General features: G+C 39.3%; 1 protein-coding gene across 11 annotated transcripts in view; it reads left to right on the top strand.

Moving 5' to 3' along the window:
• OSBPL6 (oxysterol binding protein like 6) overlaps positions 1 to 13,643 on the top strand; it is a 206,051-nt gene extending 192,408 nt beyond the window's left edge. For all 11 annotated transcript variants that reach the window (XM_061135575.1, XM_061135584.1, XM_061135583.1 and 8 more), the window contains 6 exons: positions 643 to 721; positions 5,655 to 5,799; positions 7,450 to 7,594; positions 9,001 to 9,127; positions 11,324 to 11,446; positions 12,708 to 13,643. In XM_061135575.1, coding sequence (XP_060991558.1) covers positions 643 to 721; positions 5,655 to 5,799; positions 7,450 to 7,594; positions 9,001 to 9,127; positions 11,324 to 11,446; positions 12,708 to 12,816 — 728 coding nt within the window. In that variant the 3' untranslated portion in view covers positions 12,817 to 13,643. The remainder of the gene's footprint in view (positions 1 to 642; positions 722 to 5,654; positions 5,800 to 7,449; positions 7,595 to 9,000; positions 9,128 to 11,323; positions 11,447 to 12,707) is intronic.
• Positions 13,644 to 18,648: the final 5,005 nt, after the last annotated feature.

Genomic DNA, 18,648 nt, shown 5'->3' with positions numbered 1-18,648 from the left:
CCACAAGTAAAACAAAAATCCATCATGTGAGATAAAATTCTGGGCCCTGAGTAGTATCTTAACAGTCAGCATAGGAACATGTTTATTAAGTTAATCTCACTTTCTCATAAATCTTACCCATCTATAGTTAGAGGCTTTATTTTTTTTTTATACTGGTTTTCCCAAGTTATATAACTTTTCAAATAAATGTGTATATAAATCAGTGTTACTGCCATACTACAATCTACAATTACTTTTACCATATACCATATATATACATACACATGTATAAAATATTTTCACCATTTAGCTAAATCCTCTAACAGCATTTGTGGAGACATTAAAGCAGAGTAGAGTCTATGTGTATGTGTAAATGAATATGCACACATGCACACACAGATTATTCCAAGTCTTTCCCAGTTTTATTTGTTGAAAACATAGAGAATATATTATGGAAAAACAGAGATATTTTGGGGGGTTCCCAGTTAATCTTCTCACCTTCAACCATCCTCAGGCACTTGTGTTAGAACAACAGTATAGAATTGATTGTGATTACAAAAGTTCTTTGTAAAATATAAAGTATATTATAAAAGTTCACTTTTCTAGAGTAAATGATTAGATACAGAGTGTAATTCTTTTTGTCCTCTGCCTTATGTCATTTAGATATCAGATGGAAAAACAAGTTCTGGGGCAAGTCAATGGAAATCTTGCCTGTGGGAACCCTGAATGTCATGCTTCCAAAGTAGGTTGCTCTCATCTTCCCTTTGGTCTCTTATCTGCATTTCTAAATCATAAATGAATGGGCATTTGAAACTCTTGTTTATATTATTGTTCAGCCGCTCAGTCGTGCCTAACTCTTTGCAACCCCCTGGACTGCAGCACTCCAGGCTTCCCTGTTCTTTCACCATCTCCCACAGCTCGCTCAAACTCATGTCCATTGAGTTAGTGATGCCATCCAACCATCTCACCCTCTGTCGCCCCCTTCTCCTCCTGCCTTCAATCTTTCCCAGCATCAGGGTCTTTTAGAATGAGTTAGCTCTTTGAAACTCTAGACTGTGCCAAGGAGCTGTTGCCCTTTATGGCCAAGGCTTCTGTCAACTTCAACTGTTTTTTTTTTTTTTAAATTGGAGTGTAATTGCTTTACAATGTTGCATTGGTTTTCATCAAAGTTTTGAGACTGGACCCCCTCAAAAGCAAATGAGAATTTTAACATATGTGTCAAAGCTTCTTTTTTATCTCTACATATCCTCCATTCAACAGTCAGCACCTGCCTGTCCCAATCACCATGTTAGCTTGCATTTTTTAAAATTTTATTTGTATTGACATATAGTTGAATTACAATATTTTCTTAATTACTACTATACAGCAAAGTAACTTTGTTTTATATATATATATAAATATATATATATATATATACATTCTTCTTCATTTTCTTTTCCATTTTGACTTATCACACGATATTGAATATAGTTCCCCATGCTATACAGTATGACCTTGTTGTTTATTTAGTCTATATATACTAGTTTGCATCTGACAATCCCAAACTCCTATTCATATCCTTTTCCACCTCCCTCCCCTTGGCAACCACCAGTCTATTCTCTGTGTCTCTGTTGGCATTATATATGAAAGTTTCTCTTTTTAGCCATTTGTTTTCTATATAATTTATACTTTCACTTCTGAGTTCATCTTAGCCCCAGGCACTATTTTTAATGTTTAAATTGTTTCATTAAGGAAGTGATGGAATCCTTATACAGTTGTTTTCTGGAGAATATAGCCTTGTTGTTGTTAATTGTTGTTTAGTGACTAAGTCTGACTCTTTTGTGACCCCATGGACTGTAGCCCTTTAGGGATTTCCTAGGCAGAACTACTGGAGTGAGTTGCCATTTCCTTCCCCAGGAATCAAACCTGCATCTCCTGCATTGGCAGGTGAATTCTTTATCATTGAACCACCAGGGAACCCTGGAATATAGCCTATGCATCTTAAAGTTTAATTGAAGTTTTCATTGAGGCCAAAGGTTTGATTGTTTTTCTTTCTTTCCTCATTCAGCTTATTTTGTTTTTGTTTTGTTTTTTTTCTATTTGAATGACAGAGTTTTCTGGTATATTGAATATGGATGATGGTTGGGAAAGGGAGCAATTCTCAGGACCACAAAATCAATTTTCAGTATTTACAAACTCATGAGGAAAAGAGTTTTCCCAGATACATATAGTGCCTACATCATGCCAATTCATAAATTTTCTAGAAACCCAGAAGCATTTTAGAATAGCATTTTATTTGAATATATAACAATGTGCAGTTTCAAGTTCAGTTCAGTTGCTCAGTCATGTCTGACTCTTTGTGACCCCATGGACTGTAGCACACCAGGCTTCCCTGTCCATCACCAACTCCCGGAGCTCACTCAAACTCATGTCCATCGAGTCGGTGATGCAATCCAACCTTCTTATCCTCTGTCACCTCCTTCTCCTCCTGCCTTCAATCTTTCCCACCATCAGGGTCTTTTCCAATGAGTCAGTTCTTCACATCAGGTGGCCAAAGTATCGGAACTTCAGCTTCAGCATCAGTCCTTCCAATGAATATTCAGGACTGATTTCCTTTAGGATTGACTAGTTTGATCTTGCTGTCTAAGGGACTCACAAGGGTCTTTGACAGGACCACAGTTCAAAAGTATCAATTCTTCGGCTCTCAGCCTTCTTTATGGTCCAACTTTCACATCCATATATGACTGCTGGAAAAACCACACCTTTGACTATATGGACCTTTGTCAGCCAAGTGATATCTTTGCTTTTTAATATGCTGTCTAGGTTTGTCATAGCTTTCCATCTAAGGAGCAAGCATCTTTTAATTTCATGACTGTAGTCACAGTCTGCATTGATTTTGGAGCCCAAGAATATGAAATCTGACACTGTTTTCACTTTTTCCCCATCCTTTTTCCATGAAGTGATAGAACCAGATGCCATGATCTTTGTTTTTTGAATGTTGAGTTTTAAGCCAGCATTTTCACTCTCTTCTTTGACTTTTATCAAGAGATTCTTTAGTTCCTCTTCACTTTCTGTCATTAAGGTGATATCATCTGCATATCTGAAGTTGTTGATGTTTCTCCTGGCCATCTTGATTCCAGCTTGTGAGTCATCCAGCCCAGCATTTTGTATGACGTACTGTGCATATAAGTTCTTCTGCTTCTGTTAGGTCCTTGCCATTTTTATCCTTTATTGTGTCTGTCTTTGCATGAAATGTTCCCTTGGTATCTTCAGTTTTCTTAAAGAGATTTCTAGTCTTTCCAATTCTATTGTTTTCCTCTATTTCTTTTCATTGTTCAGTTAAGAAAGCTTTCCTTGCTATTCTCTGGAACTCTGCATTCATTTGGGTATATCTTTCCCTTTCTCCTTTGCCTTTCACTTCTTCTCTTTTCTCAGCTCTTTGTAAGGCCTCTTCAAGCAACCATTTTGCCTTCTTGCATTTCTTTTACTTGGAGATGGTTTTGGTCACCACCTCCTGTTTAGTATTATGAACCCCCATCCATAGTTCATTAGATATTCTGTCTACAGGATCTAGTACCTTGAATCTATTCATCACCTCCACTGTATAATCACAAGGGATTTGATTTAGGTCATACCTGGATGGCCTAGTTGTTTTCCATACTTTCTTCAATTTCAGCCTGAATTTTGCAATAAAGAGCTGATGATCTGAGCCACAGTCAGCTCCAGGTTTTGTTTTTTCTGACTGCACAGAGCTTCTCCATCTTTGGTGGCAAAGAATAGAATCAATTTGATTTCAGTATTGACCATCTGGTGATGTCCATGTGTAAAGTCATCTCTTATGTTGTTGGAAGAGGGTGTTTGCTATGACCAGTGCATTCTCTTGGCAAAACTCTTTTAGCCTTTGCCCTGCTTCATGTTGAATTCCAAGACCAAACTTGCGTGTTACTGCAAGTATCTCTTGATTTCCTACTTTTGCATTCCAGTCCCCTGTGATGAAAAGGACATCTTTTTTTGGTGTTAGTTCTAGAAGGTCTTGTAGATCTTCACAGAATCATTTGTTCAACTTCACCTTTGACATTAGCATTTGGGGCATAGACTTAGATTACTGTGATGTTGAATGGTTTGCCTTGGAAAAGAACTGAGATCATTCTGTCATTTTTGAGATTGCAATCAAGTACTGCATTTTGGACTCTTTTGTTGACACTGAGGGCTACTTCATTCCTTCTAAGAGATTCTTACCCACAGTAGTAGATATAATGGTCATCTGATGGATGGATATGAGAGTTGGACTACAAAGAAAGATGAGCACCAAAGAATTAATGCTTTTGAACTGTGGTGTTGGAGAAGACTCTTGAGAGTCCCTTAAATAGCAAGGAGATCCAACCAGTCCATCCTAAAGGAAATCAGTCTTGAATATTCATTGGAAGAACTGATGCTGAAGCTGAAGTTCCAATACTTTGGCCACCTGATGCGAGAAACTGACTCATTGGAAAAGACCCTGATGGTGGGAAAGATTGAAGGCAGGAGGAGAAGAGGACAACAGAGGATGAGATGGCTGGATGGGATCACCAACTCAATGGACATGAGTTTGAGTAAACTCCGGGAGCTGGTGATGGACAGGGAGGCCTGGCGTGCTGCAGTCCATGGGGTCACAAAGAGTCAGACACGACTGAGTGACTGAGCTGAACTGAACTGAGTTAAACTCACCCATTCCCATCCATTTTAGTTCACTGATTCCTAAAATATCATTGTTCACTCTTGCCGTCTCCTGTTTGAGCACATCCGATTTACCTTGATTCATGGACCTAGCATTCCATGTTCCTATGCAATATTGTTCTTTACAACATTGGACTTTACCTTCACCACCAAATACAACCACAATTGGGCATCGTTTCTGCTTTGACTCATCTTCTTCACTCTTTCTATAACCTTACTCCCCAGAAATTGCATGAGATTTTTGTTATCTATGCCCATCTGTCTTTTCCCAAGGAATTATTCACATATTTTACCTTAACTCAGAGCATGAAGCCCTATCCTCAGAGTAGCCTTTCTTAAATGCATGCCCTGCTGTGCCTCTCACCCTCCCCACCCCAAACCCTTCCCTTGATGGCACATTGCCTGCAGGGTAAATCCAGACTCATTGGTGTGTCTTTTAGGGCCTTCCATGCTCTGCCGCCTCCACCTCCCAGCCTTACCCTGCCACACCCACTCACCTATAGCATGCTACACACAGGTTCCCAGATGCAGTGTGCTCTTTTGGCCTCTGTGGCTTTGTCTCTGCTTTTCCCAACCTGTAGTACCTTCCTGTCCTTGCTCCTAGCTTAGACCAAACCAACCTCCTCTAGAAAATCTTCCTTGACACTCACCCCACATGTCAGGCAGATCTAAGGACCCTTCTTCTGTGCTCTCATAGCATCCATCTACCCCTACCTTACTGTTGGACCCAGGAGAGCAGGAGACAGGCTCTACTCAACTTGGTAGCTTTAGCACCTGGCCCATAGAAAGCACTGACATATTCCTTAAATGAATGAATCATGTGGTAAATGTCCTTGACCACACAGAAACTTCCAACAAAGAAATGAGAGGAAGATAAAGTTTGAAAAGGAGGCTTTGGTGAAAAGTATTCTCATTGCTAGAAACAGTAATATATATTCGTGACCTTCATTGTTTTTAATCAGTGTTGTATTCTTCCCTAGGTATGGAGATTGCTATGTGTGGAATAAGGTCACCACGTGCATACACAACATCCTGAGTGGGAGGAGATGGATAGAGCATTATGGAGAAGTAACTGTTAGAAATACCAAAAGCAGTGTTTGCATTTGCAAACTCACATTTGTCAAGGTAAATAATTTCATACAATAGCAAAGGATAGATACATAAAATGCTTCCTAGGAAAGAAATAAAGCAATTACCTTAAAGGGCAGCAAGTGAATCAGTCCTGTAGCATTAATCCTTATGGACATTTAGTTAAGAAGGCCGAACAAAATGGTGGAGTTGCCCCAGGGGTGCAGACGTCTGACCATGTAGAAGTCAGAAAGGGCACCATCTTGAAACAGAAAAAAGAATTCTTTTTAAAGAATGTTCTTTTTAAGCAGTCAGTCAGTTTATTAAGTAAAATTCCAGAGAGTACTTCTTGCCTGTAACAAGTCTTCTGGTTTATATTCTATTTATATTCCTGCTTGATTACAACATATTCAAGTGATCTTATTTTAGGGAACTAAATATATCACAGTTGTGTTTTCTGAGGATACATAGAGATGACAGCTTCTAGTCCCTATAAACTTATCTAACTCTGCCACTATTATATATAATCTTATATAAGTTCAACAAAAAGCAGTATCTTTCCTAACAAGAGAAGATGTCAGATATTTTTCTTTTTTCCTTATTTTCTTATAGATTGATTATGTGGCTCAGAACTGAAGAGCCTGAATCAGTATTTGCTCTGACTGGGTCATGACAGTAACTGTGTGTATTTAGTTTTCTAGTCTAGGAGAAACTTCAGCTTAGGCCTGCTTCTAATATTTGCAGAGCTCAGGGTGAGAGTACAAATGGACATCCCCATTCTGTATGTGTAAATATTTAAAATATGTAAACCAAGCCCACAAGCTGTCAAATAAAATATGTTTATACTGACAAAAGTACTTTTGTAAAAATAAAATCTGCAAGTCTAGGTTGGACACTTGGGAACGCCGAGCTGGAAACCCCATAGCTCAGGAGAGCCAGTCTGGCCCACGGCCTTCATCACTCACTCCCCACCCCATCTCTGCCCCGCACTGCAAGAAGCCGCACGTATATGCAGACAGTCCAGCCCACACTTCCAGACTCTGTCCACACCCCTTCACACCACCACCCTTGGCCAGCCCTCAGGCCTAATGATTCACACTGTCATCTGCCTGTGAGTAGTTGAACCAACGAAAGGCCTGTGCAGGCTGTGGAATCAGCTTAGACAGGAATTGGACAGGAATAAGCTTGGATAGGAATTGGGGACCGCATCTAGAAAGAGGCCATGGGATCCAAATGGGTCAGTGCTCACAGGCTTCTGACCCCTTGAGAAGGAATATGACTGGAAGAGAGCTAGAACAAGGTCTTTCTGGTTAAATTTAGCCATTTACAGCTACTATGAAAATTATTTTACAGTTTTCTCCAGCGTTGCCAATTGAACATCATTAAAATCCAGGAGCCAAGGAAAATGCAAGACAGGAGGATGGGAAGAATTACTCATCTATAGATTAATACTCGGTTAAGATAGAAACTCAGCCTTCTCTGGATGTGCTGTCATACTCTAGCATGGAGTAGGGGCATCCCTTTCTTAAAAGTTAAGCCAACTAATGCTTTAGAAAGCCACCCTTCCTTGCAAAACATTTTGAGATAGGTGTCTGGAAATGGCTTGCCTGAGCAACATCAAGGTTAAGGAAATTTTCCGTATGAAAATCATAGGGATTGGTGTTATTAAACAGATCAGGTGTTTTAACAGGGGTTTGCTTTTTCCAGGTGAATTACTGGAATTCTAACGTGAATGAAGTCCAGGGGGTTGTGATGGATCAGGAGGGGAAGGTGGTGCACCGGCTGTTTGGGAAATGGCACGAAGGGCTGTACTGTGGTGTGGCCCCTTCTGCGAAGTGCATCTGGAGACCAGGTGAGACTGGCTTGAGGGTCCCGCCTCTAGGGGGCGCCATGAGTGGCAGAAAGTGGGGAGGGTCCCACTGTCTCATGAGGTACACCTTACGTTTTCTTTAACAGTGAGATTATAAACATAAATTCTTAAGGCAATTACAGTTACATTTATACTTAATCTATAAGTTTAATAAGTCCCATATTTGATAATAAGGAGTTGTTGAATTGAGACCAAATATGATGTGTGATTAGAGATTGGGCTTCATGTAAAATCTCTCTAAATGTAATGCCCACATTTCCAAAGCTAGGTTTACTTATTAAAGCATTGAAGTAATTGAAATATGCAAATTTAAATACTTATGTTGTTTATTTATTCTCTGTTTTAGTAAAACAAAAGAAAGCCTGCAAACATCCATAATCCAGAAATTCAATTATTTAACCAGAATAAGTGACCTTTTTACTTGAGCAGCAAAGAGCTACAACATGTTGACATTTAATAAAAGACATCAAGAGAGCTCTGGTAACACACTAGCACAGAATTGACTATCAAGTACAAATGGAACAAGTATCCACATGATATTTATTTTTATTGGAATTTTGTCAGTTAATTCCTAACTTTAAAATTAGTTGTTAGTTTCCTTAGAGACCTCAACGGAGTATGTAAATTCCCTGCTAGCAGAGTGGTTAGTTCATTTATTTGTCAGTTATGTACTGAGTAGTGAATAAGCTTCAGGCTCTGTTCTGGAGGCTTGGAAGTACATTACTGTGCAGACCTGCAATGGTTCTACCTTCTAATTTAGTTTAAAAGTGCCAGTAAACATTAGATCTGAATCTTTTTCTTTTCTAAATGGAAATAAATTGTAAGTGTTTCTGGTGATATCTTAATGCTGCTCATAGTTAATCACTTAAACATTTAGTTACCCAGTTGGATATTTGAGAGAAAAATTATGGTGTAGTTTAGCCAGTGAAGACTACTATATGTGCAAAGTTGTATTTTAAAGGCTAGATTTTAGTAAATATATGAATCTATCAATTCTAATAGTCAACATGAAAGTTTTTCATCTTACAAAATAAAACCGATTTAATTTTTTTTTAAATTTGTAATCTAGGGACTTCCCTGTGATCCAGTGGCTAAGACTGTGTGCTTCCAATATAGAGGGGCCCGGGTTCAATCCCTAGTCAGGAAACTCAATCCCACGTGCTGCAACTAAGTGTTCTAATGCCACAGTGAAGACTGAAGATGTCACATGCTGCAACTAAGACCCAGCACAGCCAAATAAATAAATAAAATAGCTTAAACTTTGTAATCTAATGTGACTACAGATTTAATGTTAATGTGAGTGTTAGTTAAACATCCGGGTTAAGTCAGCCTCTGCATGCTCTGTACGCCTCTTTACCTCTCACGGTGGTTTCTTGGCTTCATTCCAGGTTCCATGCCCACCAACTATGAGCTCTACTATGGCTTCACAAGATTTGCTATTGAGCTCAACGAGTTAGATCCTGTACTAAAAGACCTCCTTCCTCCAACAGATGCCCGATTCCGGCCAGATCAGAGGTGAGCAGAGCGGTAGTGTTTAAAATGAACAGTAGGTCATGACATGGTGCTTGCAGAAGTCATCAATACTTTCATCACCATCCTTTACTTATTCACTGAGTAAGTGAATTCATTCCCTTATTCACTCAGCAATAGTTGAGCCTTCTAACCCTAGATAACGAGTATTCAGAGTATGATCATAATAGAAGATTAACTCAACAAAAGTGCCCCACAGAAGATAACACAGATGTTTTTTAACAAAAAGTGCAGCCCCCCAATTTACCAAAAGTCTGCAAATTGTTGAACTCTTCACTAAATACACAGTCACTCCTCACCTCAGTGTTTGTACTTCTATACTTCTATTACTTTTTAACACGGAGCATCTTTTTTTATTCAAGTAACATTAGTGTTACATTATATAATTATAACATTATGTATGTACTAATGGGCTTCCCAGATGGCGCTAGTGGTAAGGAACCTGCCTGCCAGTGTAGGGGTCGTAAGAGATGTGGGCTCAGTCTCTGGGTTGGGAAGATCCCCTGGACGAGGGCATAGCAACCCTCTCCAGCATTCTTGCCTGGAGAATCCCATGGACAGAGGAGCCTGGTGGGCTACGAGCCATAGTGTCTGTAAGAGTTGGACATGACTGAAGCGGCTTAGCATGCATGCATATATAGTAATATTATGTAATTTTCATGTGTACAAATTATATTTATACATCTGTATACTTATGTATACCAAAAATTTAGTTTCTGTCCATCATCATACAGTTGATCTCCTTTATCCATTTCAGTGAAGAATAAGAGGAGAAGATACAGGGATACCTAGAAATCATTATTGTCGTCGTTTAGTAGCTAAGTTGTATCTGACTCTTTTGCAACCCCAGGAACTGTAGCCTTCCAGGCTTCTCTGTCCATGGGATTTCCTAGGCAAGAATACTGGAGTGTGTTGCCATTTCCTTCTCCAGGGGATCTTCCTGACCCGGGGATCAAACCCACGTCTCTCGCATTGGCAGGTAGATTCTTTATCACTGAGCCACCAGGGAAGCCCATACGTAGAAATACTTTGAGTCAAGAATTGGAGTTTTCCCAGCATGTTTTCGATCCCCTAGGGTGTGAGATATACTCAATATACAGTATCTGTAATACCTTCTGATTTTTAAAAAATTATTCTTACATATTGCTATACTCATGTTGTCTATTCCTACAGAATTAATTTTACTCTTTACAGAAATTCTATGTCATACAGATTCCATCCAAGATTTTCTGTTTCCAGTGTCTTTGTGGCTTTGTCTGTCTTCTGCCAAAATGTCCCCGGTATTGGATGTTCTCGTATTCAGTTTTCTTATGTTCCCCCCTCTTTCTCTAGAACATGCAGTATCACTGTTTGACATTCAAACTTATCCATAAGCTTCCTGTACAGTGTGTATCATATTGTATCCCTGTTCTTTGCTCTCATTTTGAAATTTAAATATTTGCAAATCACCATTGGGTCTGCTTTCTCAATTCTATTTCAATATTCCCTTTCTGAATTTCATTTACTGCTTACTTCCTTTCTGTGGCCTTTTGCAATTTCCCCCAACTGTTACCTTTTCTTTTTTCATCAGTTTTACTCTTTCCAATAAAAGATGAGAGCTCCTCCCTCTCAATCTGTTCCAAACGTAGCTAGAGAACAGCCAGGTCACATCCTCCATGCAGTAGCCCTTCACAAGTGCTTCATTATAACATAGAAAAGGGGCAGAGCCAGGGACTTCATGATGTTCTAACCTCAGACTCTCCAGTCGTCCTGAAAAATCTCAAGTTTTGGAACCCTAGACGGCACAGAGAAGCTGACCACTTTCCTTTCACTTCTGCCTGCAATGCAGAAGACCCAGGTTCAATATACCTGGGTTGGGAAGATCCCCGGGAGAAGGGAATGGCAGCCCACTCCAGTATTCTTGCCTGGAGAATTCCATGGACAGAGGAGCCTGGTGGACTTCAGTCCATGGGGTCACAAAGAGTCTGACACAACTGAGTGACTTTCACACTTTCACACACACAGAAAATACATTAGCTGATGGCAGACAGAGACTGTGGCAGGGGCCAGGGGACGTTATCAGAGTGTTACTCTTCATTGTGTTATGTTCATAGCAACCAGAGTTTAAGTTTATGCAAACGGCATGATTTTTTTCTCAGAAAAGAAGATAATATATTAAAAGATAAACTGCTTTCTGCTTAGATTTTTGGAAGAAGGAAATTTAGAAGCTGCAGCAGCAGAGAAGCAAAGAGTAGAGGAACTCCAGAGATCTCGAAGACGATACATGGAAGAAAACAACCTTGAACATATACCAAAATTTTTTAAGTAAGTCAGTTTATTCCCGCAACAAGTTCATGTTTTGCAAATGGTTGCCACAAGCAGTGAAAAACTTAGGGTAAAAAGAAAATGAGGGATAGTTTCATGTCCAGGGCACTTTGAGGTAGAACATTAAACTGATTTTGGTCACTGGTATTTGGCAGTGAAAATACTAAATCAGATTTTTTGGTCTCAGGAAGTTTGTAACCATAGAAATAAATTCTGCTTGACAGCTCTTTTCTTTTCATGGGCAACAATAAAGAGTGAGGGTCCTGCCCAAAAGGCTCCTTATCCTCCAGCTACATCCTTTTGAATGGTAGAAACTTGTTCCCACTCCCTCACCCAGAGATAAGCTGGGACCTTATTGCCCACAGGGTCATTCTGGCTTCATTAGTATTTTATTTTACTTCTTTCATATGGAGGGGCTTCCCTGGTTGGCTCAGACAGTAAACAATCTGCCTGCAATGTCAGAGACCCGGTTCGATCCCTGGCTTGGGAAGATCCCCTGGAGAAGGAAATGGCAACCCACTCCAGTACTCTTGCCTGGAGAAATCCCATGGACAGAGGAGCCTGGCAGGCTACAGTCCATGGGGTCACGAAGAGTCGGACATGGCTGAGTGACTAACACTAACACCCTCTATCATATAGAACTTTGTGCCCATTCAGATTTGACCCTTCTGTGGTCTGATCATGGTGATTTACAGGATTATTTGAGGGATTATATACACATCACACAGACGAAGCTGTGGTTTCCAGACCCATCTGCCGCCCTTTAGAATCAGGACACATCAGCTCAGAGTAACCTCATACCCCTTTTAGCTGCCCTGTCCTGGCTGTCCTGGAGCGGAACTGCAGTCCTGCTGTTTAGATGTTGAAGGTGCCTTCCCTGGGCCTGGACCCTGCGGAGGCTCCTCCAGCTGCTGAGGCTGATCCCTTCCCCGTCAGTGAAGCAGAGAAAATCCCTGTGGGTCTGGGGTCTGGTTACAGTGTTTGTGCATGCTTTGTTTGGGCCACTTCAATTTCTAGTCCTGCCTTGAGGTAACTTATCCCTGCCCTTAGCCCCTCTCCCTAGGACCCTGCCCACTTCCATTTCACAACAAAAATGAGTTTATTTCTGGTCAAAAATAGTCAAATCATCAGCCAGCAGATAGAATGTTCACTGGCTTACAAAGTACTGATTCTAATACACACCTTATCTACAGAAGGGGGTCCAATTATCAGGTCACCTGAATGAGACTTACGTCTAATGTTGATTTGTGTATTTTCACAGAAAAGTGATTGATGCCAATCAAAGAGAAGCCTGGGTTTCTAACGACACCTACTGGGAGCTGCGAAAGGACCCTGGGTTTAGCAAAGTAGATAGCCCTGTTCTCTGGTAAACTGGAAACGTAGAGCTAGCCGACATATCACGCTCTGAATGAATAAATAACTATGCACAATTATGTTTCTTAGAGCTCCGCGTGGTTTCTGGGTCTACTGAAAACCGACCATTTGCTTTTCTATTCATCTTTATAATGAACTTTCAGAAGTGCATTAGACAAGGCCTCTAACCACTTTCGGATCCTTTCTGTTTTGCTGCAACCATATTCCTTAAAAAACATCCACACCCTCCTCAAAAAGCAGAATAAAAGGAGCAGAATATAAAATCCAAAGTCTGAAGAGTCTGTAAAGAGAAACAAACCGTAACTGGTGCTTAAAAAGCTGATCCAGAGAGTTTAAAGCAACATGACACATGAACCATGCATCTGGTCCTTTTCCTCCTCCTTGCAGGAGCTCCAGGGCCATGGCAGTTGGTCAGCTCAGACTTGGAGCTTGTCTGTTTGATGTGGTGTACCTGTGCTGGCCTTTTCAAAAGAGATGTGATGCTTCTCAGAACCTGTTCCATCTGTACGCCATTGTTCATGCCTTAAGAAATGCAAAGATGTACAATAAATCATTTTTTTAAATGTGCACTCCTAGGTTTATGTGAAGGACAGATCTTTTGAATCATGGCATGATTCACTTTATGGGATCAGAAGAATTATGAGACTAACTCACATAGCTTGAAAAAAGTAAACAACACGTGCTTTACTTTGATATATTGGTTACTATATCGTATGTCTGTAGGGCAAGAAGGAAAAGGTGTGCTAAGTAGATCTCTGTATTCACGTTGCTCGTCAGTTTCCTGTCCTGCGTACAGTTAATAAACCATCCCTCTTCCATCTAAGCTCCCAGTGTGCCCTATTATTTGGCAACATCCATATTTGATTTGAACACTTGGCATCGGTGTTAAAACTTCAGAAGGAAAAAGCAGAAAGTGTATAGAATTTCTCTGTGGGCTTCGGAGTACTGTAAGTCTAACTATTTTTGAGTGAAGCACAGTGCAGCCCACATCTATCCTGTGTCTGACCCATTGACACTGTTGGAATTCCACTGGGAAAGGAAGCGAGAACACTAGTAGCTTATTTGCATTGTTTAAATGAGTTCTATGCAAAACCACATATCATATTTTCATCAAGTGTTTCTGTATGATACATAGCCACAGATTAAACATTTACCTTGCTATTGGCAGAAATATAAAATTTAAGCTAAGGAATTTATCCATCCCAACAGAAAAGGAGATGAGGGGCAGAAATGTGTTTTGCATATTTCAGAATTTGTTTGAAAAAAACAAAGAAGTTTTGTAGGAACTTGCATCGGTATTTCTGAGTTCCTGCACATAGATATTTATGTAAATGCTTATATATTTTTTTAAAAAATCTCTTTAGAGATTTTCCTAGAGAATTATAAAATCACATGTATTTTATTCTGTTGAATTTTTATTCTTAGACTCATCATCAGATTTTATGTGTCATTTTAAGCTCTGATGACAAAATTACTGATTTTTTTATTATGAAGTGTTGATTTTAGTTTTGTTTCTTTTCCTCAAAGAATTCCTAATTATGGCTATTTCACTATCAAACCAAGACTGCTGAGAGCTTAAGGAAAAACTCCGAAGCCTCCACTAGGTGGAGCAGGTTTTAATTATCTGAAACTCATTCCTCATCTGAGTCTATACCTTATATGTACAGCATGCAGTGGTTCAGAATGCAGTCTCATTATCAAGCAAACTCCCGGCTCTGAGCATGTAAGCAGAACCCTCCCTCAGTTTCTCAATGCCTTTAATTCCTATTTTAAGTCTTTGTTGGCTTCCCCGGTGGCAGTAATATGTTCCTTATTATTGATTCTTTTTATGCTTATTCATTTTGACGTCCTTTTATATGCATCCTGAGATACATGCCTTTAATTTCGGTTAAATTTTAATTAGAATTTCGTTGGCTTCCTCAAGGAAGCCTGTTCTCCCTTAATTGGTAAAATTTTAGATACTATTTACAGTGGTTCTTGTCTGTATTTACTAGCATGTCCCTGAAGAGTCTCCGAATTTTAGCCTAAAGATAAGGAATGAACTCTGCAAAATAAAGGTACTGCAAATAAGAAGATACTACAAGTAGGAAGGTAAGACACCAGGTAACCAACGATATCAATCAGGCGGCTGGATGGGGACCCATGGCCCAAGAGGGAGGCAACTGCTATACTGCGCAGTGGGCTTTGAGAAAGAGACCAACTAGTAGGGTGGACCTTTACTACCTAATAAGTTAAAGGTACAAATCAGGTAGGTGAATGTTGGTCAGAGCTAACCGGAAACTCTGACTAGGATTTCAGGATGAGAGTGAGAAGAGTGTCAAATTAGTTAAAATCATCACATTCTTTGTAACTCTTTTGAGATTCAGATATACTGATTAGGATTCCAGTTCAAGTGATCAAGTTTTAGATAATGCTTCTGTAGTACCTGATTCACAAATACTCCCTTCAGACATTCATACCAGTGTAATGGCCCCATCCCTCGTTTTGTTCTCACTTTTTATTTGATAATTGCAGAATTGTAAGACTCTGTATTCATCTGCATAATTTGGGGGCTTTTGAGACTAGTTTCAACAACAAAAGGATAGACTAGATATTAGATCCTTCCTGATAAAACTTGACTTATTTCTTAGAATTTGATATAAACCTTTTCATTTCAGGGGCACTTCCCCACCCCCCCCCCAAAGCAGCCTAGGATAGAGGAGGACTTAATATATCTTTATACCTCCCCTGTGATTTATTCTAAGCTCCTTCATGTTTTTGAGCAGGTCATTAAGGAAAGCAGTAATAACTGATGATGGTCCTGTGGATGAGGCTAGACAGAAAAGAGTGATGGCACACACCAGCACGTGCAGAGGCCAACCAGAAACCAATTATTTTGCTTCCATATGCTGCTACCAAGGGTACAAATTTACTTTCAGATTTTGCTGTTATTTATTGGGTTTTTTAATTAAGTTATTACTTTTCATGGGTCACTTTAAATTCCAGACAGTTGTAAAAACAAACATCATTTGAGATATTTTAATATTACATATCAATTATATGTGACATGAAAACTACCAGATGTATTTTGGTAAGAGAAATCAAGGAATTTCTCATACAAAGGATGCCAGGTTGTTGATTTTCTCTCTAAACCTTGTGCTCCTCTTCATTAATCTGGCCCCTAGGACTTGCAGTGATTCCACTAATTAAGCATTACCTTAGGTCCTGCCCCAAGGAGCACTAGGGTGTACAGAGTTAAAGAGGAAACTGATCCAACTGTTTTGCTTAGTTCTGATTATGGCTCTGGCTGGAGAAGAGTTTATAATCATAATCGAATGTACATTTTGTTAGTACCTTGGGTTTTAATTATCCATCTTGTCTCATCTTGTACTCTGTCATCCAGATAATGAAGTATTTGTGGGAGCAGAGCTCCTCACGCACCAGGGGGTGTAATAAATGTTTGCACTTGACTCAAGTTGATATATTATGACTGTGGCACAGTAAATAAAGCTTGTGTACAAAATATTTATTTCTGTGGCAGCCATTATGTTCAGGATATATAAACTGTATCTAATTAAACAATTATGAATCTGTTTTGTGCTCTAGAAATATTCTTTTGGGGGAAAGATGGAAAAAATGTCATGGGAGCCAAGATTAAACTATTTGGGTTTCTTTTTTTTTTTTTTTTTTCCCAAAAAGCTTCCCAGTGATTTAGAAATAGTGCTTATCAAACTAGGATTAGATTATCTAAGTTTTAATTGAATTTCTTTTGTAAGATTGATCCTTTTTAACTATACATTGCATGAATCATTCTGCTAAACCTTACTTTAATACATAATTATATGAACACACTTGTGACTGAATTGTAAAACCTTTGTTGTAGTCTTCACTATTAGAGAAAGTGGCAAATTGTTCAAGAGGGGACTAGTTTTAACCCTTCCAAAGTGAGATTGAAAGAATAAATTCTTTAAAAATAACTGTGATGAGTCAGCATTCCCAATATCTTAAGCAAATGGAAGCCTCATGATTAAGGCAGCTTACAGGTGCCACTATGCTGCTACCCATTTACTCTCAAATTTTTGTGAATTTACTCTCAGATTTTGCTGGTCTTTAATTGGCTTTTTAAAAAACTAAGTCATTATTTTTCATGGGTTACTTTATCCCATAATTTCCAGCTTACAGTCCTGTTAGTCATATGCATCCTTTTGTTTTCCAAAATAACTATCTTACTTGATTCATTTTCTCTTTTCCTCTGGTCCTGAAATAATGAGGGGCAGGAATACACATGCCTGTTCTTTTGCACTATGCCATTGAGTGTTTGCAAAATATACAGCATTTATGCACAGTTGCAGGCTAGTGTATCAGTATTACAACCATTGCATTTAGCTCCTGTGGAACACTACTTTTAAATGTTTCTGGATTAAAAATTACCCCATTATTACATATTATTAGTTTTCTCAGTATCTCCAGACTGGTAAGAAAAAAATATTTAAAAAGGAACACTTTAATTTTCTGCAAAAAAATTTTTCTCTCAGTTCTTCCTTCTAAATATAAATTAGGGCAGTTTTGGAGAGAGGAATATCGAGCTTTCAGAAAGCAAAGTATAATCCTATTTGAGTTCTGTTTCTTCTTACTCTTAGTTAACAAGGTACATGCGTGCATGTTAAGTCACTTCAGTTGTATCCAACTTTTTGTGACCCCGTGGACTTGCAGCCCCCCAGGCTCCTGTCTGTGGGATTCTCCAGGCAAGAATACTGGAGTGAGCTGCCATGACCTCTTCCAGGGTATCCTGATGACCCAGGGATCAAACCTGCATCTCTTATGTCACCTGCATTGGCAGGCAGGTTCTTTACCTCTAGCATCATGTAGGAAGCCTTGAGTTAATAGGGTAAGCACAACTTAATACTGTTAAAATAATGCTAAATTGATTACTTCTTTTATTTTAGGTATTAATTGCTAATCCCTGCCCCTTTAATTATCTTCATTAAGTTATTTCTTTAGGAAATAATATAGTTAATAGAAACTTTTCTTCCAGTCATATCAAGCTTACTTTAAAAGTTTTATTGACTTTATTTTATTTTAACTGACATACAGTAAACTTTACATATCTGAACTGTACAATGTGATACATTTTGACATATGCATATGCTCTTGACACCAGCACCACAGTTACAAGAATGGACATATCCGTCATCACTAATCATTTTCTTTGCCTCTTACTAATCCCTCTCTTCTCCATCCCACCATCCTTCATCTTGAGGCAGTAATCCATCTGCTTCTATCAGTTTTCAAAATCTGCATATTTTCTTGTATTAATTGCATTTGGAAGTTTTCTAGAAGGCTGTTGTGCGTATGCATCCAACCCCCTCCCATGCCCCCACCTCAGTATCCACCATCAAATAGTAACATATTGCAGGAGAAAGATCTCATTAAGTTCTAGGTTGGTTAAAAACTTTTAGATTTAAAATACTTTGAAAACGACGAAGTGTTTTTCACATCAAAATAGTCATGTAAGTCAATTCATTTTCATCTTTTTGGGGCCCAAAATAATGGTAACTCTGAACTTGCTGGCAGTGCCGAGGAAGCCCTGGGAAGTGGTTTCTCTTGTCCATAATGAAAGAATCCCCCGACAAAGCCATAGGAGCCCAGAATGAAGGCTCTTGAAATAATGTCATGCTGATGATAAAGAGGAGGGGAGCAGCCTATGCTGAGGACCCTCGTCAGTGACGAAGCCCAGACGGGGTCTCAGTGACCCTTTGAAACACCATCACTTGTGTCAGCAGCTTGCCATCATGTAGGTCTGCACTAGCTTTTTTTTATTGGGCTGGGCTTTTGTTGCTGTGCTGTGC

This window comes from Dama dama, chromosome 33 (assembly GCF_033118175.1).
Source record: "Dama dama isolate Ldn47 chromosome 33, ASM3311817v1, whole genome shotgun sequence".
Lineage (NCBI taxonomy): Eukaryota > Metazoa > Chordata > Mammalia > Artiodactyla > Cervidae > Dama > Dama dama.
The sequence above is the reverse complement of the archived record's forward strand: the minus strand, read 5'-3'. Positions and strand labels throughout refer to the sequence as shown.